Source organism: Phascolarctos cinereus, unplaced genomic scaffold (assembly GCF_003287225.1).
Source record: "Phascolarctos cinereus isolate Bilbo 61053 unplaced genomic scaffold, phaCin_HiC Scaffold_5;HRSCAF=322, whole genome shotgun sequence".
Classification (NCBI taxonomy): domain Eukaryota; kingdom Metazoa; phylum Chordata; class Mammalia; order Diprotodontia; family Phascolarctidae; genus Phascolarctos; species Phascolarctos cinereus.
Window position 1 is genome coordinate 198,879,967 of NW_027555958.1, and position 25,221 is coordinate 198,905,187.

The 25,221-nt window shown below is 37.2% G+C and overlaps 1 protein-coding gene across 1 annotated transcript in view; it reads left to right on the forward strand.

Annotated features, from left to right (window-relative positions):
* The window catches only part of COL9A1 (collagen type IX alpha 1 chain), a 117,224-nt gene that overhangs the window by 63,957 nt on the left and 28,046 nt on the right, over window positions 1–25,221 (forward strand). Inside the window, exons 21-32 of the mRNA XM_078156772.1 lie at window positions 3,733–3,786; window positions 5,595–5,648; window positions 5,804–5,857; window positions 6,056–6,109; window positions 6,706–6,759; window positions 9,457–9,501; window positions 12,744–12,797; window positions 12,900–12,953; window positions 22,456–22,509; window positions 23,156–23,227; window positions 24,864–24,899; window positions 25,051–25,095. Of these exons, the coding sequence (XP_078012898.1) occupies window positions 3,733–3,786; window positions 5,595–5,648; window positions 5,804–5,857; window positions 6,056–6,109; window positions 6,706–6,759; window positions 9,457–9,501; window positions 12,744–12,797; window positions 12,900–12,953; window positions 22,456–22,509; window positions 23,156–23,227; window positions 24,864–24,899; window positions 25,051–25,095 (630 nt within the window). The remainder of the gene's footprint in view (window positions 1–3,732; window positions 3,787–5,594; window positions 5,649–5,803; window positions 5,858–6,055; window positions 6,110–6,705; window positions 6,760–9,456; window positions 9,502–12,743; window positions 12,798–12,899; window positions 12,954–22,455; window positions 22,510–23,155; window positions 23,228–24,863; window positions 24,900–25,050; window positions 25,096–25,221) is intronic.

Consider the following 25,221-nt stretch of genomic DNA (forward strand, 5'->3'; position numbering starts at 1 on the left):
TACAGTGTTCTCCTGGCTCTGCTCACTTCACTCAGCACCTGATATGCTTTTCTTTTGAGAATTTCTTCCACTTCGTGTTTTTTGAACAACAAAAAAACTCCCCATCCTTTGCTTTAGTCTTTGCCAAGTTGTCCTTCAAGCAGAAATGCTCTTTCATGAATTCTGATATAAGAGCTATCTTCCTGTGGTCAGAGTTCCTCTCCTATCATAATTCAATTCAATTGGACTCACCAAGCATTTATTAAATACCTACTAAGTGCCAGATGCTATGCTAAGTGTTGGGGATACAAAGACAGAAGTGAGATACTCCCTGCTGGAAGAGCTTGCGTTCTGCAATAGTTATATAAATGCTGAATTATGAGGGTTATTTTATTATTCCTGCACCATTCATTCTTCACCTAAGGGAATGCAGAGTAACATTTTGCCCTCTCCTAATTCTTAAGGATCAGTGAACGTCATGATTCTCTGGGTGCCTCAGATTCAATTGGTATACTAGCTTGGAATCATAGTAAAGCTGTTGTGAATTCTAAATGCTCACTGTTGCCTTTTCTAAACTGTTGTTTTACTTCAATATCTGTCTCCTCTTTTGTCTCTTTTTATGTTTTCTCATCAACCTGGTACAGTTTTATCCATCAGATTATTTTCTCTTTATTTGTGTCACGTAAAGGTGTAAATCTAGGTGGTATAGTAGCTCCAATATTAGATTTGGAGTCATGAAGGTCTCAGTTTAAATTCTGCCTCGGTCACTAGCTGTATGATCTTGGGCAAGTCACTTACTTGTCCCAGCCTCAGTTATCCTATCTGTAAAATGGGAATAACTTTGACCTTGTTGTGAGAACTGATAATCCATCTTTCTAGTTCAGCATCAAACCATTTATTTTTGTGATCCAAATTTTAAAGTTTTCTCGTAGTAGCAGGAAGAATAGCCTTCTACCTTGTCATGAGGATAAAGTGAAATGGTATATGTGCAATGCCTTTAGAACCTCTTTGTTGTTTAGGCGATTAGTTGTGTCTGACTCTTTGTAACCCCATTGGGGGTTTTCTTGGCAAAGATACTGGAGTGTTTTGCCATTTCCTTCTCCAGCCCATTTTATAGATGAGGAAACAGAGGTGAACAGGGCTAAGTGACTTGTCCAGGGCTGGATTATATGAGGCTGGATTTGAATTCAGGTCCTTCCGACACTAGGGTTAGTGCTCTATCTACTGCTCCACCTCACTGACCTTAAGAATCTTAAGGTGCTGTCTAAACAATAATGATCCTTGTGCTGTCTCTTCTGCCATTTGGTATTAAGGTGATCATCATTCCCTTTTTATTTTATTTTTATTTTAAGTCCTTACTTTGTTGATGAGAAAAAATGCAGAGAGAGTTGTAACATTTGGGTATCAGAGAATCATTGTCCTATGTATGGTAGGCTATTAGAGGTTATCCAGTCCAACCCTCTTGTTCTACAAAGGAGGAAACTGATGGGAGTTTAAATGACTCAAGGGACATACAGCTAGTCTAAGTTTCAGAAGCAGGAGGTAAAACCAGACCTTCTGACTCCAGAGACAATGCCCTTTCTTCATGTAATGTATAAGGGATTTTATAATTTATATATGTAATAATATATTTACACATTTAACAATATGCTAATTAATATTTTCTCATTTAATAGTGGATCACATTAATTATCTTTGGATTATTATTTTCACCTTGCTAATGATAATAAAAGATAGAAATTATCTTTTGAAGTGGCAATTGAAATAAGCTATTGCAAACCTGTGTTAGGAGGGATCTGACTGTTAGGCATACAGACATAGATAAATTTTATTATAGTAGTAATATCTGGCTTTATATAATACTTTCAGGTCACAAAGTGTTTTATGTACATGATCCCATATGATCTTTATAATAACCTATCTGGTAGGTGCTATTATCACCCCCACTTTACAGATCAGGAAACTGAAGTTGAAAGGGTTAAATGATTTGCCGAAGGCTCAGGTAGCTAGTAACTGAGGTCGGACTCAAAGCTAGGTTTTCCTGACTCCAAGCCCAGCACTCCATCCCACGACACCATCTAACTGCCATCTCTTGGTGGGGGTCTAATGTAAAAAAAAAATAGGAATAAGGTGAAAACTGGAGCTTAAAAATGGGAGTAAAAGTGACAAGGGGAAAGATTTTGTAGGGCGTGCCTGAAATTCTGACTTCTGGTATGATTTAAGTTTTGGAGTCCCAGAAATGCCTGCAACCAACTGTAGCAACAGAAGCCGGAACAGCTGCTATTGCAGTGTCTATCGGAGCTTGACTCACTATCAGATTTGCCCAGATGCTCTAGAAACTCTGGGAATGTGACTCCAGAACAGTTGTTATTTATGTCTCAAGGTTTTAAAAAAATTCATTTAATTATCAGTCTTCTAGGCTTAGGTCGCATAGTTGGATAGAGCACTGGGCCTGGAATCAAGAAGACCTGAGTTCAAATCTGGCTTCAGACGCTTACTAGCTGTGTGACCTTGGGCAAATCACTTAATGTGTTTGCCTCAGTTTCCTCATCTGTAAAATGGGGGTAATAATTTCACCTACCTCACAGGGTTGTTGTGAAGATCAGATGAAATAATAATTGGAAAGAGCTTATTACAGTAGCCGGAGTGTAGTTTGTATAATAATAATTATTATTGTTATTAAAGTCTTGATGGAATAGCGATATTAACTTACCAAAAAAATTCTTAAAGGCTGTATAGATGTGTCAGACCAAAGCAGTATGATCATTCAAATGTTTTTCATGGTGTGAGCTATAAATTTGGACTGATGCCTCAACGTGCTAACTGCTTAACTGACTACTTCTTAGCGTATGCTGTTAGGCAGATGTTCTTAACCTGAGGCTATGAACTTTAAAAAATTATTACTTTGAAAACTTAATTTTGACACAATCAATTTCCTTTGTAATCCTATGCATTTTATCTTATGCATTTAAAAAAATGAGAAGGGGTCCTAGGACTTCATAACACTGCCAAGAGTCTCTGACACACAAGAAGTTTAAGAATTGTCATGTTAGAGGAAGGGTATGTGAACGTCAATTAGAGGCAGCCCTTAGGCTTAAGGACTTACTGACTTTCCAAGCTGGTAAGTCAACCCTAAAGATGTATTTTGGGGAAAGGCTAAGATGACATTTCATTTCTTTTTAAAAATGTTTTTCATTTCTTTAATGAAATTTTTTTCAATTTAATTTTATTTTTAGTTCTTAATTCTCTCTCACCTTCTCTTTCACACATTGAGAAAGCAAGAAATATAAAATCCATTACAAATATGTATGGTTAAGCAAAATAAATTCTTATATTAGCTGTGTTCCACACACGCACACACACACACACACACACACACATACACACACACACACTAACATGCTTCAAACTGCACTTGAGTCCATCAGCTCTCTTTCTGAGGGTAGATAGCATGTTTCATCATCAGTCTTCTGGAACTGTAGTTGGTTATAGTGTGGATCAGAGTTTCTAAGTCTTTCAAAGACATTTCTATTTATAGTACTCTTATTATATAAATTGTTCTTCTGATTGTGCCCACTTCACTTTGCATCAGTTCATGTAAGGCTCCCTAGGTTTCTCTGAAATGATCCCCTTCATCATTTCTTACAACACAATAGTGTCCCATCCCATTCACATATTATAACTGACCCTTCATTGCAATGCCTGGTTTTATTTTTGTGAGAATATTATTATCACTTGTTTTCTATTCTGCAGGGAGCTCGTGGCCTTGATGGTGAGCCTGGGCCTCAGGGTCTTCCTGGTGCACCCGTAAGTTGTTTTTCTCTTTTTAACTCTTTAATTTTGGGGAATGTGTTGTTGTTTTATTAATTATAACAGAAGAGATGGAATGATAGATGTTGCAATTGTTTTCCATGTTTCAAAATGCTTTGGGTATCAGTCAACCAACATGTATTTATTAAGTGTCTACTATATGCCAGGCATTTGTGTTAAGCACTGGGGATATAAAGAGAGAAATAAAACAGCTTCTGCCTTTGAGGAGCTGGCAGTCTAGCAAGGAGAGGTAGCAGGTTCATATATCAGTATATTAAAGTAGAAATAAGGTTATTTGGGGTGGAATGCACTCTTGGCTGGAGAGAAGAACATGGGAGGAAACTAAGAATTCTAAGAGACAGAGAAGAGGAGGGAGAACGTTCCAGCCACAGGAAACAACCCGAGGTGCAGAAGTGGGAGATGCAGGGTCGTATGTGAGGTGCAGTAAGGCCAGTTCAGTGGGACTGTAGTATGCAGTACTTTGTATACTGTAAATTGTTATAACCAAGTTAGCTATAATAATAATAATAATAATAATAATAATAATTTTATTTTTATTATTTGTAAGCCCATCTCTTTTAAAATAATTACTCAAATGCTTTGAGAATTTAGCAAATAGCTAAAGAGCCTGTGTTCCTAATTCTTATATATGTTATTTATTTATTTATTTATTTTTTTGCTGAGGCAATTGGGGTTAAGTGACTTGCCCAGGGTCACACAGCTAGTGAGTATTATGTGTCTGAGGCTGGATTTGAACTCAGGTCCTCCTGACTTCAGGGCCAATGCCCCTCGTATATGTTATTCTTGTAATTGTTATGATTATTGTTATATAGCACTACCTGCACCATAGGATTATTATGCTCTGTGTATACTGACGATGCCTCTAACTTAGTATAGATACAAGCTGTTGGTCATAAGGAAGATTAGGCAAGAGAGTATGGGTGAATCAATAAAAATCTATCACCGTATTATGACACTTCGAAGTAAATATAGGATAAAGACAGAGACATAGACCGAACCTGTGATTCTACTGGTGTAGAGAACTCCAGGGGAGGAAATTCCCTCCACCTATGCAGGTCGGCACCTTCTCTACAACTTAATCCTAAAGAGGTGTTCTAGAATGCAGGGAGCTTAAATGAGTAGCCCAAGGGCCACTTAGCATTTGTATCAGAGGGGGCACTTAAACTCAAACCTTCCAGTCTTTAAGCTTGTCTCTCTTTCCACAGTGCCAGACTGTAAATAAAAAATTGAGAATAATTTATGAGAATTATTTTCATGTCTTCATGATAATATATTGTTATTACTGTGTATGTATTATAAGTCCAAAGAGCCCAATATCAACATTAGTTTATACCAAAAATAGCCAAAGCACTTGAAATAATATGGAGGAAAGATATTTTCCTGAACCAGACCCTTTTCCCACAAAATATTGAATTTCTGAACATTTGGTTGACATTACTCAATGAATGTTGGTGGTGTGCAGATTTAGTGGCTAATTTTAAGGTCTTCTGCAGTTTGGACAAAAGAGATATACATAAGCATATATGTTATAGGTCCTAGCTTGAAAATGTAGAAGGAATCTGCCAAAGTTGTGATCTTTCAGTTCAGTCAATGAGGAAGCATTAATAGCCAAGCCAATTTCATTTTATATCACTATTTTTAAAAATATTGATTCATTCCAGGGCAATGTAGAAAAAAGCACTGGGAACAAAATAGCAACTACATTATGTAATATGCATACTTATTTATTATTTTATAAAAGACTGCAACCTCTACATTATTAATAAGAAATGTATTTCTTTCAGGGTGATCAAGGGCAGAGAGGACCACTAGGAGAAGCAGGCCCCAAGGGTGACAGAGTGAGTTCTAAATATCCTCAAACCCTGCATTTGCAAAAACCTTTATTTCTATTAGATATAACAGATACAATAATTATTTTGACACTATAATAGGATGTCTCTTGTGTATATTACACTTAAATGCCTTTTCCCCCCTTCTCTTCTTCCCTTTGCAGGGTGTTCAGGGTCCTAGAGGGATAAATGGCCTCCCAGGTCCCAAAGGAGAGAATGTATGTACTTATATGGGACACTTTGAATACCTTAAAGTGTTATAGTCATGTTAGTTATAATGATAGTACTTCTATTTTTATTATTTGAAAGCCTGTCTCTTTTTAAATAATTACTAAGTTGTTTTGGAATTTAGCAAGTAGCTAAAGAAAGAAAGAGCCCGTGTTCCTAATTTCCATATATGATTTTTATATCTCCAGGGCTTGCCAGGGGTAGATGGTCGAGATGGAATCCCTGGAATGCCTGGATCAAAGGTAGTTGCTTGATTTAATCAATGTGCAATTTAGGTGGTCTTTAAAAAAAAAGAGAGAGCCACAGTGTTACAGTGTTAGTCATTGTAGCAAGATTGCTTGGTTTCAATAGCATTGTAAAAATGATATATTACTAAAAGTAGACTGAGAGAGGGTATGACTGTTGAGTGAATAATGGATACTGCCATATTCTTGAGTCATATGACATTTTGCCAGTGTGTATTATTTTACATAGCTAATCTATGAATTTCCCAACATGTTTGTTTCCTCTAATGTACATGACACAGGGATAAGGACAAGGAAAGGGATTGGGCCTGTGATTTCTGAAATCCTGATACTATAGGGAACACATCTCTGCGCCTTATAGTCACTGAGAGATGCTCAGGACACTGAGGGGTTGAAAGACTTACTCAGAATCATACAGCTAATGAGTGCCAGAGATAGGACTTAAAACTACCTATCTCACAGGCCAACTCTCTACCTCCTATGAAATGCTGCTTCTTTGTATATAGGATGTATATGCTATTACTATCTTCCAAGTAACAAAATTATGACTCAAGTGACATTTCATCTGATAATATATAAAAATTTTTTTTCAGGGGGAACCTGGGAAACCTGGTCCTCCTGGTGATATAGGAAGGCAAGGGCTTCCTGTAAGTATCTAGTTCTTAAAATTCTAATTAAATTAATAATTATATGTAAGGAAGATTTGAATAAAAAATTTATCAATATTCATGATGACTACAACGGTGTAATTGAAAAGGACAGCAATGAAAAGATGGAAACTGAATGCTGTGAAATTAAAAGACCAACCTTGGCTACAAAGGGAGAACTATGAGAATATACCTCCCTGCTTTCTTTACAGAGGTAGAGGACTTACTATGGATGTGTAACACTGCATACAATATTGGACTTGTATTGGTTAATTTTGCTGAATTCTCTCTCTCTCTCTCTCTCTCTCTCTCTCTCTCTCTCTCTCTCTCTCTCTCTCTGTCTCTCTCTCTTTTAAAATTCCTTGTTAGAAGGAATGGCTACCTATTAGGCTGGTGAGGCATACTGGGGAATGAAGGTTATGTGAAATCAAAAGTTAACAATAAAAACAAAAATGTTTATTGCTCTGTCACTTATTAAGCTTTAGTGATAATTTTTAGTTCTCAAAGTTCAGATAAAATTATGCATAAATTTTTTTCTGAAAATATGTAATTTTATAAATTTGGGGTGGTAGTTTCTTTAGGATGCTTTCCTGATTAAAATTTCTACTTTAAAAATGTTTATTTTTCATCAGCTTACTGTGTTTTCCTTCCATTGACCTTGATGCTGGGCTTATTTTCCCTAAGACCATTTCTCTCATTCCCTGCTCAGATTTTGATGTTCTTGATAGTAAGGTTGAGACTCAAGGAAAATGGGAGTGGAAACCAGGAGCAATGTGAGAGTGATGAGTTTTGGATCATATACTACTTTGTTGTATTGTTTGGATCTGTTGTTGGGACTCAAAGTGATTCACAGGAGAATTATATGGGCCAGACAAAGTTGAAAAGGATTAAGCTCTTTTATTTGGTGCATTTCAGTGAAGTCAATGTGTTTTAACTGGAAATCCTGGATCAAGGTGTAAGGGCAGGGAGGCAGGGGTAAGATAAAAAGGATACTAGAGAAGCCCATTTCGATCGATGTCTCAAAACTAGGGGGCTCTGCTGACCACACACAGCGAAGCCAGTACCGATACCTCCAAAGTGGTATAGGGAAGGGCATAGAAAGGTTGTAACCAGGAATGTTGCCAAGGAGTCCTATGCATGGTAGTCGTTAGGTCATGGTGGGAAAGAATCCATAATGGTCTTGGAAGAGAAATCTTGGTGCCAACTTCACTCTCTGCTTCAGGACATCTTGGAGATCAGGGCCACTCAAGTGTTTTATCAAGAAGGGAGAGGTCCTGCCCAGGGGAATCTAGTTCATTTCTCACCTTTGAGGTCACAGGTAGAGAGATGCCGATCAGTTGGAAAAAAAAAAACCCTGAACATTTCTAGACTGAAAGGTTCTAAGAATTAGAAATTTCTACATAAGAGAGATTCAAGAGAAGGGACAGAAAAGAAAGGAAAGGATATTGGGCAGGAGAAGGGGATGTGGCTAAGGCATAGCTACTCCCCAAACCTGGCATTTTTCTGGACTATAATTATTCATGCCAGTATTGTCCTACATTAGTGTGAATAACTGAGAGTTTTATATTAAAAGAGCATCATCCATTCTTGGGCATCTAATTGTAAATGATGGTCCTGGTTAATGTCAGCTGTAAAGAATACTTTGTGATACTGGGCTTATAGTCCCCTATATCTTTAATCTTTGACTAAATTTCTTAATCCTTTTTGAAAATTTTGTGTCCAAGTTCTTCATAGCCAATGAATACAGAATCTTAATATTCCTGATAGCTGCCTACTCTAGCTTACTCCAAATATCTTCCTGACACATTGGCTTCTTCCTTTTTAGAGCTCCATATCTTCTGTAGTTCTCTCTTCCATCATTTTCTACCTGTTGTTACATCTAACCCATTTGTCCACAAGAACTGTTGTTGGCCTGGATGGCCTCAGATTCTATTTTGGTAATTCCCTGTTTAAAAAATTACCCTGCTTTAGAACCAGGAGAATATTGTTCACAGTAACAGCAACATTGTACAATGATCAATTGTAAGTGACTTAGCTATTCTCAACAATATAAAGATCCAAGAAAGTTCTGCAGGACCTATGATCAAAAATGCTGTCCATCTCCAGAGAAAGGACTGATAGAATCTGAATGCAGATTGAAGCAAACTTTTAAAATTTTTTTCTTGGTGTTCTTTTCTTTTCTTTTTTGGTCTGTGTTTTCTTTCACAACATGATTAATATGGAAATGCTTTGTATGACTGCATGTGTATAACCTTTATCAAATTGCTTGCCTTCTCAATGAGGGAGGAGAGAAGGAAGGGTGAGAGTGAATTTGGAACGCAAAATTATAAATAAAATGAAGGTTGAAAATTGTTTTTATATGTAACTGGGAAAAAAGAAATATTAGAATTATAGAAATTAGTCTGCTTCCCGTTGCTTCAATATGGTAGTAAGTTCATGCTTCAATTAGTGAAGACTAAGACAAATATAATAAGGTGGTATTGGAAGACCCAAAGAATTCACTTTGAAATTTGAGTAGCCATCCTGTCCTATGCTGTAATGAGTAGCACAAATCTGACTCTCATGGTTAAACATTAAAAAGTGTGAATTGTTCTTGATACCTTATAGTGGTCTTCAGATATGTCAATGTAAAATTAGGGAAATCCATGTAGATATTCAGATGATACATTTGGTCACATTTTGTGTACATTCTTTTAGGGTTTACCTGGAACCCCTGGTGCAAAAGGTGTTGCTGGTGAAAAGGTACTTGAATATTTCTACTTCTTAGATCCTAAAACCTGACTTTTATGATACATTAGACATGTGAGAGAAAGAAGAAGGCAAGAGTGTTAAGTACCTTAGCAAAATGTAAAAGCTCTTTCTTGAATGCATTTGACATTTGGAAGAAATAAGAGGCAGGGTGTTAAAGGAATAAAGAAGATAATGAAATCTCTTTCTCAGACGTGTGAACAGAAATATTTTGAAGAGAAGCTTGCTGCTTGTGATTTTTGTGCTCATCTAATGAAAATGTCATCCTTTTACATTGTGAAAGGACAGAGATAAATTGTTCGGTACAATTTATATTGAAAGAATAGGATCGTTAAGTTACAGTACTCCATACTAATGAACATCATTAAAGTGGCTAGTGGCGTATAGAGATATAAGATTGTATGCTTATCTGCTTCACTAAACACTGATAATGTACCACCCAAAGTTTTTTTTCAAAGAATTTTTTTTTCAAAGAATTAATGAAAAAGTATCAGAAAAATAAATATGGCACAATATGGAAATTGCTGGAATTAGATTTGGAATAAGTGAAGTTAATATAGAAATTCAGAAAAGCCTCTCTTTGGTTCAATTAAGGCCATAATTCCATAGCTATCATGGATCAAATGATTGTAATGTTCAGTGACTGCCTTCCAGGACCCCAACTGGTTGATCACAGACCCAGATTTATCAATGTTGACTCTGTAGCTATTGGCTACACTCCTCTCTTTGGGACTTACTGGCAGATCTTCCCAATCAATAATTTAGATCTACCACTAAGCCTTAGATACCCTGTCATGCCAGTTTTTCACCTATTTCCCTAGTTCATCAGAAGCCTTCATGCGAGGCACAAAGTGAGTCCTTATCATGAAAAATTTCAGGTCCTCTGACCTAGGGAATGTGATTTTGTATCTGTAAATAGCCAAAGATAACTAGCTATGGGTTTTCACAAGGTTGTTGGTAAGATTCTGTGCTTTGAGGTGTTGAAGATAGGAGAATGCCCTAGTTGGATGGAGGTTTTGCAAAGGGCAAGAGTTGGAGAAAGTAAGAATCTCATGTCCAGCCATCCCTAATCTCCCACTAGATATTTACAAACCTTTTTGAATAAGGAGGCATGTACTGTTTCTCTCTGCCCTTTAAAGACCATGAGAGACAACTTAGTGCCTGTTTGTTACTCCATCAGCCCTAGTTAGGACATTGTGACTTAGGACTCATTCAATATGGATAATCCCATTGCACAAACTCTTAACTTACCCAAGTAATATCATAACCAAGTATTTAATACTTATCAATAACCAATTACTATCTATTAAAAGTCTGGGTGCTAAAGGAGATAAAAAGAAGTATATCATAGTCTGTCTTCAAGGAGCTTCCTAGTTAATGGGAGGCAGTATGATACAGTGGAAAGAACACTGGACATGTAGTGCTGAACTTAGAGTCATTGGATCTGAGTTCAAATTCTAGCTCTTCCACTTTCTACCTGTGTGACCTTGGGCAAGTTGTTAAACTATCTGGGCCTCAGTTTCCATATCTGGAAAATAAGGGAGTTAGACTAGATGACCTTTAAGGTAGCTTTCAGCCCTAGATCTAGGATACTAGATGGGGAAACAACAAAAAGTGAAATTATCATATTAAAAAGTTAAATATACAAGAAGTTAAGTTAAGGTACAAGTTAAATAGCTACAAGGCAGCACATAACTGATTGGTTTAATATTTAGACGACAAATGTTATGTAAGAGATAAGAGGAGAGAACAATCATAGTAGGTTAGAAGAAGCTGGATATGATTTGTGGAGGAAGGAGCACTTAAGTTATGTCTTGAAGGCTGGGTAGGGTTTGACGTGGTGGAGGGAGCAGGAACGGCTTTTCATGCCTAGAGAGTGAGAAAAGGAAAACAAAAGGCACAAGGTGCACTTGGAAGCTGTAATAGACCAATGTGCACATTGCAAATAACCTGGATTATTTATAGCTGGGAAACAAGTTCAAATCTCAGTTTTACCATTTATTAGCTTGGTGGCCACTGACAAGTCATTCTATGTCTCTTGGTTTCCTGCATCTGAAAAATGGGTGATACTTATACTCCCTAACTTGTAGGGTTGTTGTGGGGACAGCTCTTAAATAGACATGAAAGCTCTATCAATGCGAGTTATTATAATACTTATTAGTAATAACTAAATAGTTTGTATAGGGGAGTTTGGTTTGTGCAGTCAGAGACAAGATAGGCTATGTAGCACAGTGAACAAAGTGCTGGATTTAGGATCAGAAAGACCTGAGTTTGCATCAGTATCAGATACTTAATTAGCTGTGGGAGCCTAGGCATGTCACAGCCTTAATATTAATAAATAAATAACATTAATAAATTCTTCTTGACTTAACTCTTTGAACCTCTGTTTCATTATCCGTAAAATGGGAGTAATAATGGTACATACCTTTCAAGGTTGTTATGAGGCTCTTCTGACTATATATCTATATGTAGCTATATTATGTACATATATGACATATATGTATATATGTATGTATACATATATGACATATAGATGTACATTTCAATATAAAATTCATTATTACTCCCAGAATTATAAGGATAAAATGAGATAATATATACGTAAAGTGCTTTGCAAACCTTCAAGGGCTATATAAGTGTTAGCTATTATTATCATTAGGTTGAGGCAGACTGTGGAGGGTTATAGGCTAAAGAATTTTTGCTTTATTCTCTTGGCAATGAAGAGCCACTGAAGATTTTGCAGGAAGGAATAATGAGAGCACAGTGGCATACTAAGAAAATTAACTTACAGTGGTGTGCAGGCTAGACTAGAGTGGGGAGAGATTGGCATCAAGAGAGACCCTTTAGAAGGCTGTTGTAACATTATAGGCCTTATGTCATAAGGACATTATCTAGAGCAGTGGTAGTGGAGAAGATAAAAAAAAAGACTGATGTGGGGGACGTTGTAAAGGGAGACTCCATGAAATTTCCTATTAGGTTTATAACCTTCATTATTGTTGTTTTAAACACTTCTAACAAGCAGAATGTCATGCTCTAGGCTTAGGCACAGAATTCTAAGTTCTAAGGGTAGAACGATGGCAAGCCTCTACAACCTCCTAATTTTTAGAGAAGCAATCAACAAATTAATGCCATTTAGTTCTAATTAATATAAGCTTCCCTTCTACTTTTGCTTTGCTAGTGAATTTATCGAGTGGATAATTAGTTCTGATTGAATTTTGCTTATCTTTACCTCATAGGGTAATACAGGTACTCCTGGGGTACCTGGTGCTATGGGAAATTCAGGCAAACCAGTAAGATATTGTTTCTCTTTTTCATAATTCATTAATTCTGTCACCAGGAGGCAAAAGGCCATTTATTCCTAACTTGCTATTTACCTATCATCTTGAAAACAGGGTCAACAAGGACCTCCAGGGGAAGTTGGACCACGAGGACCCCGGGGGCTACCAGTAAGTACTTGTCTTTTCTGCATCTCTCCTAGGCTTAGCCTGATTATGCAAGCAGTTGAGACGAGAAATAGATTTTTTTCCTCAAGAAATAAGAAAAGTTCTTAAAGGATATACAACAGTTCCTTTGGTTGTAGAAGGAATGATTTTTTAAGAGGCAACTTCTAATAATGGAACTCAGAAGACCTAGAATTTGAGTCCTGCTCTGACACTTACTAGGTGTATAACTATGGGAAAATTATTTAAAAGTTCTCTGAACCTCAGTTTCTTCATCTAAATGAGAGATACTGCCATTTCCCATGTCTCATTCACAGGTATATTGTGATGATCAATGTCTGTAAATGCATTTTTATAGAATTTAAAATAACCCTTAGTACTTTACTATTATTCTGGGGAATTATGCATTTTGTAAGAGACACAGTAACGTAAATCTTCTAATTAATTTCAATTTCAAAAATTCAATCCCCTTTGCAAAAATTAAAGCACCCACAAATAGAGGTTGACCTTGGCATATCACTTAACCTTTCAATGTTCCTGGAGAATCTAAGACTACAAATTGCAGAGTAGGTACTGATCTGCATTGGTAGAGGAAGTTTTCTCACTTGGAGATAGAAAAAGAAATATGCAAAGCACTAGGTTAGGTGTTAGGTGCACAAATGTGAAAAAAATGGCATGACTCCTGCCCATGAAGAGCTTACCATCTTCGAGAGGGATGAGGTCTTACAGAAATAAATTAGAATTTGACAAAATCCCCCCTTTCCTTTGATCTCTCCTCATCTAAAATCTAATCATCACTTTATTATGTCAGTTCTATTTCTGTTTCTTGGATCCATCCTTTTTCTTATAATAAAATATACTTTTTTTCAAGAGGGATCAAAAAGAGGGGCCTGATAGGTTGATAGGTTGAGACGTGGGCAAAGTCTGTTCTAGGCTTTGGGGGTTGGATTATGAAAATGTACAGAGGCAAGTCAGGGCAGAATGAACTGGGATAACAACAGGTAGATTTGAGACTGATTGGAAAATTGGGAATTTAATGCATTTCATCCTAATTTAGAAGAAAATTATAGGTCTTTACTTTAAACATACTTCACAACTTCACTTTAAACACCTGATTTCAAATTCTTCCTTTGTGGTGAAAAACACATCTGGAGGGGGGTTGCAGGAACCCTCCAGAACTGATACTTCTATTACTCATTCCTTGAACAAATTGAGGGATGATTTGCATGCTTCAGCAAAACAGGTCTGTGTCAGACCTCCTATGGTAGGAGAATGGAACGCTCCATCTTTGAGAGAAGTATGTCACATGGACTCTACCAGCCTGCCAGTTTTAGGATTATATCCTCCTTCATCATCCCTCACATTAACTAGCTCCATCAACCCTTTCTTGGATCTGCCCTTTGTATAAAGATATCCCTCTACTCTGATCAAGGACCTGTTATAGTTTAAGCTTCATCTGCTCATTTTTTGGGAACTCAGGGTCACCTCCATGCCATGAAAAAATGTTAGACTAAGACTTTAGTAGAGAACAGTCCATAATAGGACTATAAAATTGAATTGGTCTTTTATATCATTGTGACATATAGACAAAAGTTATAATTAAATCAGGACTAAATAAGTCCTTACAATGGTAATGTAAAATAATTAGTCAAAGTGTACTTTTAATCCCATAAAATGGGTTTATAAAGCATTGATCTATAGCTGACTTTCTGGGTTAATTGGTGTTCCTTTTGCCAGAGAGAAGCATTTAGTATATAGCATATGATCTAGATTATGTAAAGTGATTTTCTGTTTTTCTACTTCTTACATCAGCAAGATTTTAAAGCTGTGATTCCATTTGTAGATGTTTTTACATGTTTCAACAACTGAGTTTTTTTAAGCTGTGTAAACACCAGCCAACTATCCCAGCAGCATGGTATATTGCAGTGGTATCAGACTCAAATAGAAAGAGGAGCCACTAACATTAAAGCTACTGACCACTAATTAAGGATATCTGTGGGTCACATATTGACTTAAAAAACTGTGTTAACATTATCTATGTTCTATTGGTCAGCTATATTCTAAAGGCAGCTAGGTGGCACAATGGGCCTGAAGTCAGAAATATTCATCTTGAGTTCAAATTTGGTCTCAGATACTTACTAGCTGTGTGACCCTGAGCAAGTCACTTAACCTTCAGTTTCCTCATCTGTAAAATGAGCTATATAGAGAAATGGCAAACCACTCCACTATCTTCGCCAAGAAAATCCCAAATGGGGTCATGAAGAGGCAGACCTGACTGAACAACAACAGCAACAACAAATTGTATTACTTATTTTGTAGACAATATTTCCCAATTATGTTTTAATCTGGTTCTGGCCACACTTGCATTTGACATTTCTGGTGTACAGAGAACTGAAATTAGAATTAAGAAGACTTGGGTTCAAATTGCATCTAGCCATGAGATCCAGGGAAAATCATTTAACCTCTCTGAGCCTTGGTTTCTGCCTCTGCAAAGGGAGTGATCTGGACACAAAGGCCTCTAAGGTCCCTTCCAGTTCTAGAATAGATGCTTCTATTCTCTTTAATCCTAAAAATTAAGGACTCTTCAATAAAAAAGTTAGAGGGATTTTGTAAAACAACCTCAGCAACTATAACGTGTCAATGGATATGTCTTTCCCATGATTTTGTGCCAATGTAATAGATCCATTTATAAACAGGCACATTATTAAATGAAGATTCACAAACACTACCCCGAGATAAGTGGTTGTTATTTAAAAATGGCTGTCATGTTCCATGATCTCTATCTATGTGGATTTCTTGAACGAACAACTGGTCCTGATTTATTAAGAAAGATACCTGCTTAGCCTGTTCAGTGATGGATGATTTTGAAGGAGATGAGGCTGATTTTGATTGAATGCTTTAGTAGTTTCTTTAGATAGACTCAAGACTTACAGCAGGGCCCATATCTGTGTTTGTCAAGGCACGTTTAGCAGGCTTAAATTGAACAAGACTGTTCCTTTCCCAGGGACCATTTACTATCTAATAGTGATAACACAGCATTACCAATCATGGAAATGAAGCTGAAATAGTGTTTTATAACTAACAAAATTATGTAGATATAGATTACACCTCTCCAAAAGTTATGATAATGCCTTGATTAGCTTTTAAATGCATTAGTAGGTGTGTTAGAATGGGCACAGTGAGGTGGAAAGGGAAGCTCTATATAGCTGATTGTAGCTTTTCTTTCCCTCAAGTCAATAAGTATTTATCTTGACTTGTCTTTATCTTGTCTTAACTTTTAGTTTTGCTACTAGACTTCCTTGACTGGAAGAGAGAGGAGGCTGACAGCTTTGCAACTCTGCCTCACTTGAATACAATTCACATGCAAGTCAAGACATCATCTGTGATGTCATTGATCCTCTTTGAAAATGAGGACAAACAACAAGAAGCATTTATTAAACACTTACTATATGCCAGGCACTGTGCTAAGTGCTAGGGATATATTTGCATTGTCAATACTTTGCTAGGCACTGGGAATGAAAAGGAAAAAAAAAGGTAAAAAAAAGGGGGGGAAACATAGTCCTTGCTTTCAAAGAATTTGCCATCCTTACTTACACATGCTGAAGGTTGCAAAATGAGGCTTCTTCTAACAGGCAATGTACCTTTCACATAGGATTGTATAACTTGAATAATTCTAAACCCTAAACCTTGGGGAAAGGACACCAGAGAAGTGGTAACTATGAAAATGTTTCCTAAATATGGAAAGAGATTTGAGCTGGCTTGACTGTAAGTTTCCTTCATCATGATATTCTCATTATGTTAAGATTCTGCCTTAGTCTCTATTCTTTCTATTGAAGGTTGTTTCTGGGCTATTAATAGAGTGGGAAAAAACCCCAAGATTTTGGGAAGTCAGAGGACCTAGCTTTGAGTTTTGTTTCCACTCAAAGTTTTGTCTCTATTAAGTCACAAGATTACTGGGCCTCATTTTCTTTATCTGCTAAAAGAGGAGGTTGGACTACATGACCTTTGAGGTCCTTTCTAGCTCTGAATCTTGAATTGAAACCTTTTCAGCGATGGTTGATCTGTTTGGGAGAATTGGGAATGGATAAAATTTTGAAGAAAAATATTAACTTCCAACCTCCAACTGAGAATATTGTTATCGCCCCAGCTCGCTGATGTGGAGCAGCTTCTATCTTTTAATTAACAGCTCTGTCATTGCAGTTCCTGTCATCAGTGTCATAGTTAATTAGTCTTCTCATGGCATTTGTTTAGCTTAATCTGTGCTTGCACCGATTACTGTTTTGTATCCCTGTCACTCATGCTAATATCCTTTCATTAGTTCATATAGTGAAATAATAGACCTTAGAGAGAAAACCCGATTATTTTCGGAAACCATAAGACCTGGCCCCAGAATCACTCACTGTCCCAGCCCAAAGCAACATCTTTATCCCTGTTGGGTCATTGATTCATAAGTAAATATTTTATTTCTTCATTTGGAGAGCATATTGCTGCAGACTTGTCTAAGAACTCGCTAGCCAAGGACTTACAGGATGGAATTGAAAAGAAAGGGAGAAGTCCTGTAGTCTCTAAAAGCATCTTCTGTGAAAGGGGTTCTTCATCTGGAGTCTACGAACTTGTTAGATTTTTTTATAACTGTATTCCAACTAGTTTCCTTTGTAATACTATATATTTTATTTCATGCATTTAAAACCATTATTCCAAGGAGTCTATAGGCTTCACCAGATTTCCCCAGGGGTCCACGACACAAAAAAGGTTAAGAATCTCCATTCTGCATAAACAAAGGGACAAACACTCCTACATTCATGGATCTTACCCTTGGGTCACTGAATTTCAAAGATGAGAGGGATCTCAGTGACCATCTGGTCCAGCACATATCTCAGATTATTTCATTGTACCCAGCACATGACTATCCAGCTTTTGCTTGAAGATGTCTGAGGAGAGAACCCATTGCTTCCTGAGTTGGCCCATTCATCATTTTTGGATAGTTTTAACCATTAGGAAGTTTTTCATGTGAAGCTTAAATTTTGTGTCTTCACAACTTCCCCCTGTTGCTACTAGTTGTGCCCTCTAGGACCAAGCAGAAAAAATCTAATCATCATGTCACAGTAAATACTTGATGACAGCTATCATGTCTTCTCTTCTTCAGGCTAAATAGCCAGAGTTCCTTTAATTAATTCTCATGCATGCTTTGTGTCTGTTCAAGTTCCAGACACAATAGTGACAGTTGACTCTGTGGGGCACTGAGTGGGGCATGGATTACTGAGGGTCTACTAATGTTTATGAAGCTTGTTAAGTGAGCTCATCAAGGCTCTGTCCTGGACTGCCTTCTCTTTTTTTCCTTATATTTTCTCACTTGGTGATCTCATCAGCTTATGAATTCTCTAATTATTATTTCCAGACTAATGGCTCTCAGAGTTATGTATATAGCCCTAGTCTCTTTTCTGAGCTTCAGTCCTACATCATTAAATGCCTATTTAAACTGTATGTCCCATCATCTCAAATTCAAGAGGGCCCCAACAGAACTGAATGTCTTCCCCACTCTTCAAGACCACCTTTCTTCCAAACTCTTCTACTGCTACTGAGGGCATCATCATCGTCCTAGTTACTCAGGCTCCCAATCTCTTTGTTATACTCTCTCCCTCTCCTCTCTCTCTCTCTCTCTCTCTCTCTCTCTCTCTCTCTCTCTCTCTCTCTCTCTCTCTCTCCCCCTCTCCCCCTCTCTCTCTCCCCTTAGACACTCAATATGTTGCCAAGTCTCATCATTACTATCTCCACATTTCTTGGCACTTTTCTCTGGACAGAAAAAGCTACCACCCTTGTTCAGGCCCTCATCACCTCTCACCTGGACTATTGAAATGGTTTCCTGCTTGGCCTCCCTCACTTAACTTTCTTCCTGCTTTAGTCTGTCCTTACTCAGGTAGAGGTGATTTTCCTAAAATCTGGGACTGAGCAGTTCAACCTCTAGTTAGTAAACTCCAGTGGGTCCCTATTACCTCCAGGTTCAAATACAAAATCCTCTGGATTTCAAGGACCTTCAAAACCTAACCCCCTTCCTACCTTTCCAGTCTTCTTACTCTTCATTCTATCCACAGAGGCTAAGATCTAGCAACAGTGGCCTTCTTGCTGTTCCTCTAACATGCCACTCCATCACCCATTTCTCTGCCTTTTCATAGGTTGTCCCTCATTCCTGGAGTGTTCTTTCTCCACACTTCTGTCCTATATTCCTTCAGTACTCAGCTGAAAGTTTACTTTTGGTAGCAGACCTTTCTTGGCTCCCCTACTTGCTTTCCATCTATTCTATATGAATCTTGTTTGTACCTATTTATTTACAAGTTGTTTCCCCCATTTAAATCTAAGCTCCTTGAGGACAGGTACTGTTTTTGCCTTTTTTAAAAACATACCTAGCAATTAAGACAGTGCCTAACATATTGGTTGGCTGACTGATTGATTGAAATAAGAGGGAAATGAGTTTTGAAAGTCAGAGAAAATACTTGGATTTTCATGGTAATATAACTCTTTAAAGAAATGGAGCCCCACAAAACCTTTACTTAGTTGCATTTTTGAGAAAAAGAACAACACAACTTTGTAAGTAGAAGAGGAAAAAAATGAATGCTGTAATCATTCACTTTTATTAATGATAAGAAAGTGAGGAAGTTCAATCCTTCAGAAGTGAATGCTTCAGGGTATGCCCCAGACAATGAAGTTTTACTTTCTGGTGTTGTAAATTATATTTTACACCTTTTCACTACAATTGTTTGTTTTCCCAGTTAAGATCACTTTAGCATTATGTTATTTGGGACTTAAGCCACAATTCTGCCCAAGAATGATTTGAACTAGTCACCATAGCAGGTATCCTGGAGAAAAGAAGTCTTGAACTTTGAAGTGTGAGACCTAATCATTGGAGTGGGACATAATCTTGATATTCACACTCTGCATTCAGGAAATACTTCATTTTTATTGGCCAGTTCTTCATTTAGAGTCACATACGTGTAGTGCAGGCCTTCCCAGAGTGATTTCCACAGTAGAAATGGCCCAAGCTAATGATAGGTCCCACCTGCAAACCTTTGCAAGACCTAGAAGAATAGGTAGTTGAGAATATAGATAGGCATATTGGCAGGCAGGCTTTGAGTAAGAAGCTCACTCCAGATATTGAGCTGATTTGTTTCCTTAACTGGAAGTATTGTTTAATAAAAATTGGGCATTTGCTTCCAGCTTACAGCAAAGCTCATGAAACTGTTGTCCCTGAGCTATCAGTATATCCGATGTTGATGTTATATATCTGGAGCCTATTGCAGTTCAGTAAGGAGTTCTTACTGGATTTCAGAAATGTTCAAAACTTTAAACATTGCTTAAATGATTTTTTTGGGTTCTTTTTCCTGAAATATAGTTCTACTGTAAGATATAGGCAGATGCCTACTTTGTAAGGAAGATTAGAATGATGCTGTTGGGTACAGTTATAAATATTGTAAAACACACACAAAAAAAAAGAATAGCCACTCCCTCCCAAATGTGAGATTTATAGGAATACAATTATTTCTTTTCTTAATTTAATATTTTATTTTTTCCCAATTACATGTAAAAACAGTTTCAACTTTCTTTTTTCAAGTTCTGGGTTCCAAATTGTCTCTTCCTTTTCTTTCCCCCTTCCCCATTGAGAAGGCAAACAATTTGACATGTGTAGTAATGCAAAATGCATTTCCACGTAAGTCATGCTGTGAAAGAAAAAGTATCTTCCATCAGGAATACAATTATTTCTTGAATAGCTTCAGTGTTTAACATAGTTAACTGTGTCTTAAAGATTTTTTTTAAACAGGACCTGAGATTTCACTGGTAAGTAAATTTCACTACCAATGGAGATTTGAATCTTTTCTTAACTCTAAAGTCTTGGAGAGAGGTTAAGTGACCTGGCTAGTCACACAGCCAGTATATTTTAGATTCAGAATCTGAACCCAGGAATTTCAAACTTCAAAGTCAGCTCTCTACCTATGCTATGCTGTCCCTCATCTTAGTAGCAAAATAAGGCATTTTTTTTTTTACCACTTCCAGAACGCATAGCACTGCTGTACCACCGTGGGGAACTTGGTTCCATGTGGTCTCTGCCATCAAAGAGCTTTCAGTCCTGAATCAGATGTTATTTTTTACAATGAATGCACAGTATTTTCTCTCTTGAAGTTTCCAAAGTCAATTTACATCATTAATATTTTTTTTAAAAAGGGAACAAAGAGCTGTATTTCATTCTATACATCTCTACCCATTGTGTATTTTAGAGTATACCAAGAAATCTAAAGACAAAATCTTTTGACTGTAGAGTTCTTTTTTTCTACTAGATCCTTTTGAGCTTCAGGATTGTTGCTAGATATTGGTTTTTAAATGCTTTCTAAATCTGTATTCTCTGTTCAGATACTAAAGATATACGATTGCACATATATGTATGTGTATATATACATATATATATACACACTGTCATATATTCATATGTATTTATTCATACATACACATAGGACTTTTGTTGTTGTTCAATCCAGTTCATTTTACGGATGGGGAAAACTGAGACAAACAGAGTTAAGTGATTTGCCCAGAGTTAAGTGATCTGTTACCTGGTAAGTGTCTGAAGTCAGATTTGAACTCAAATCTTCTTAACTCCAGGCCTAGCACTCCATCCACTGTGCTCTATCCACCTAGCTGCCATACACATAGGACTATTGTAAGGTATTTTTTCTAAGTATCATTATAATTGACAAATAGTTTAAGTATTCACTGACTCCTGCTTCTGATGCTTAATAGAATGATGGGGTAAATCACTTAATCTCTATGCTCTTCAGTCTACTCTGCTTTTTCTCTACTAAGTCTTAGAGAGGTTGCAATTGACCTGGATGGAGGGAAATCCCACACTAGGATCTTTTATTTATTTATATTCATCAAAAGAGTTTCTCATTACTGGTTGATTTAGGTATTTTAGGTAATGTGACAATCAATTTCTCCCTAATTCTTCGTCCCATTAGGCTGCCTCCCTCTCCCTCAATTGCTTTGTATAAATCTTTGTTTACATTTTTATATTTTCTTATCTGTGTCTACCAAGAGAGACCTATGTGGTAGAGGAAGTTCCTCACTGGGAGTTCCCAATCTGATGAAAGCACAGATTGGTTTAAAAAAAAAGACTTACCTGTGAACATACTTTTTTTCCTTCCTGGAATAGAATTTAAGATCCCAGAGGGCAACCATTGTTTTTTTTTTTGTATTGGCCATTGTATTCCTTGCAGCCAGCAAGGTGCCTGGCACATAGTAGGTATTTGTTAAATGTTTGTTAAATTGATTTGGATTGAATTGAATTGAATTGATAGATATGATTTCTGGCTTCAAATTAATTATCTAAGAATGGTGATGCTACTGTGATGACTTCAATTTTTAATAAAAATGTTTTTTAGTTGAATATTATTTTACTTATATCTTCATGAAGCACTTGAACTTGGAAAAAGGGCTCTTTCATGCTAATTAATTGCCTTTACAGGGTAGCAGAGGAGAATTAGGACCCAGTGGTCCTCCAGGCTCACCAGGTAAACTGGTAAGTGATGCCTTTTTTATTCCTCAGCTTTTTGTATTTACTTTCTCTAATTCATGCTATTATGAGAAAGGAGAGATGGGTGAACCCAGTACAGAGAAGCAGAAGGAAACAATATAGGAGAAGTCACTCATAAACCACATTTCATTTCCATTACTTTGTGAATGCCTGGAAATGAAAGGTAGCAATATTTGAAATGGCACAACTAAAAATGCCATCTAGGCCACATATGGAGGGGCATGTTAGTAACTGCGGCCTGTGACATGTGTTCTGAAATGGTGGGAAACATTGGGTGCCACATTTGGGTTGTGGTTTTTCCTGGAATTCAGGACCCTGATGCATGAATGCTGTCTTTTAAAACATCTACACTGCTTATTTACACAGCAAGAGGGGGTACTGCCTCGCAGAGGCCCAAGCTGAAAGAGCCCACTGTTGTAGAGGAATGTAAACCATGGGAGTTGGTGATCTCATGAGGGGGAAAAAAAGCCATGAAGGACAAGCTGCTTACAGGAGAAAAGTTAGATACTTGGTTTGTATTTGCTTCAGGAAATGGCCAGGCAAGCTAGGCCGCATATTGGCTGGTGGGACTGTGTGCTTAGATTGTTAGCTGTTACACTGGCTTTTTGTTTTTGTGCTTGATGATTTACAGGGTCCTCTTGGCAGCCCAGGCCTTCCAGGCCTTCCCGGTCCCCCTGGACTCCCTGGATTGAAAGGTGACAGGGTAAGGATTCAGATGGTAAAGAGGTTACTTTGTCATCGGGCATTAATTGTATTTTATAAACTAACAGATGGTTATACAGAGGCTCCACTGACTAAGTAGGAGGATGGTTTCAGTCAAATGGAGAATTTCCCTAGAATGCAGTTCAGTCACTTACAAAGCAGACAAGTCTCTTTACTATGATGTGATGTGGTGCAGAGGGAAGAGGGTAGCCTCTGAGGAGGGAAGTTCATCCCTCTAGGCTTGTTTCCTTATCGAAAAATGAGAGAGTTGGATTATATGACCTTTAAATTTTGGAGATTATGAAAAAAAAATCTCTCCAGATGGTAATTGTTTATTGTCCAAAGAGAAAAGAATTATGGATTGAGAAAGGAAATTCCCTTTATGATCATCAATTCACAGATCATCAGAAGTGGAAGGACCCTTGGGTCAGAGTGCTAGCTCCATCTCTCTCATTTACAAATCTAGAAGCCAAAGCCCACAGGGGTCAAGTGATTTTCCCCAGCTCAAACAGCTAGTCATTATCAAAGCTGGTGCTGAAACCCAGGTCTCCTGATATGTTCTTTCCATTATACCATACTGTCTCTCTCACTTTCCATTCAATTCAGTTAAACACACATTTACTCTGTGGCCTGCATTGTGCTGGGTGTGGGGGATACAAAGGGCTTCCACTCTGTCATGTTTTAAGTCCATTTTCTCTACAGCTGCCAATAACAGTGTTCCCAAGGCACAGATCTGACCAAGGCATTCTCCTGCTCAAAAACTTTTGGTGGCTCCTCATTGTCAATGGGATAGACTATACTTTCGTAGACACTCTACAATTTGACTGTCTTTCTGGCCTTGGTTCATGCTATGCAGCTATACTCAAATTTCCTGTTCTGTCTATAAATTATTATCTATTTTTAGACCTTGACACTCTGTCTCCTACCTCTTTGCATTTTCATGAGCTCTTCCTTAAGGCTTAGAATAAATTCCTTCCTCATCTCTGTCTCTTAGAATCCTTGTCTTCTGTCAAGGTCAGCTTAGAAAGATACCTCCTGTGAGAAGCCTTCCCTGTGGTTGGTGTCCTCTCTTTCCCTTAATTTCTCTTGTATTTTATTTATTACAATGGCAAACAGGGGAATTAAAGCAGCTCTCTGAACAAAAATTAGCATAACTAACATTTGCTCCATTTCTTAAATCTAGATAATCAACAAAGCAATAAATCAAGACCTGCTTTGTAACTTTTTGTTGATTTCCAAGGTGTGAGTGCTCACACTGAAAATTTAACAATGGGTTGTCAAACTGGTTCAAGTTGGCTCTAGTGCACCTCTATGTACAAATTACATTATAGTCCATTTACAGTAGTAGAATGTAAGCTTCTTGAGGGCAGAGAATGTTTTCATTTTGCTTTTTTAAATGCCCAGCACTTGCTGCCTTGCATATAGTATATACTTAATGACTGTTACAGTGAATTGACTTTGGCATCTGGCCCTACATTGATGAAGGGAGATATTGTTTCTTACCTTTCTCCATTAGTATGGGTAGAGGGAGTTGGTTAATTCATGTTTCTATTGTAATTTCATCTTATTTTTAAAAAAAATAACACCACTTCTTAAGTTCCACGTTCTGAGACAATATCACAATGTCTTTAATATAGGGTTCAGTTGGTGAGCCTGGTCCAAAGGGAGAACAAGTAAGTCTTATAATTTGATCCTTGTGATGTTTCATTGAATACTCTATGTAGTATTTAGTATTTGGTAAGTTGCAATTGCCACTGTGAAGTTGTATGGATGTAGCTTAAAAAGAGTGGGACCACTGGCTTTTTTTTTTTGCCTTAATTTTAGGGTCGTGTTGGTGAAGAAGGTGAAGCAGGAGAAAGAGGAGAACTAGTAAGCCATTCTTATTTATTTCACTTCTGTTTTAAAGTGGTCTGTAACCAAACTTTATAAATATTTTTGACTTGTTTTCCTTAGATTTTTAAAATTCTGCATGTTCTTAAATTGAAATCTCTTTTC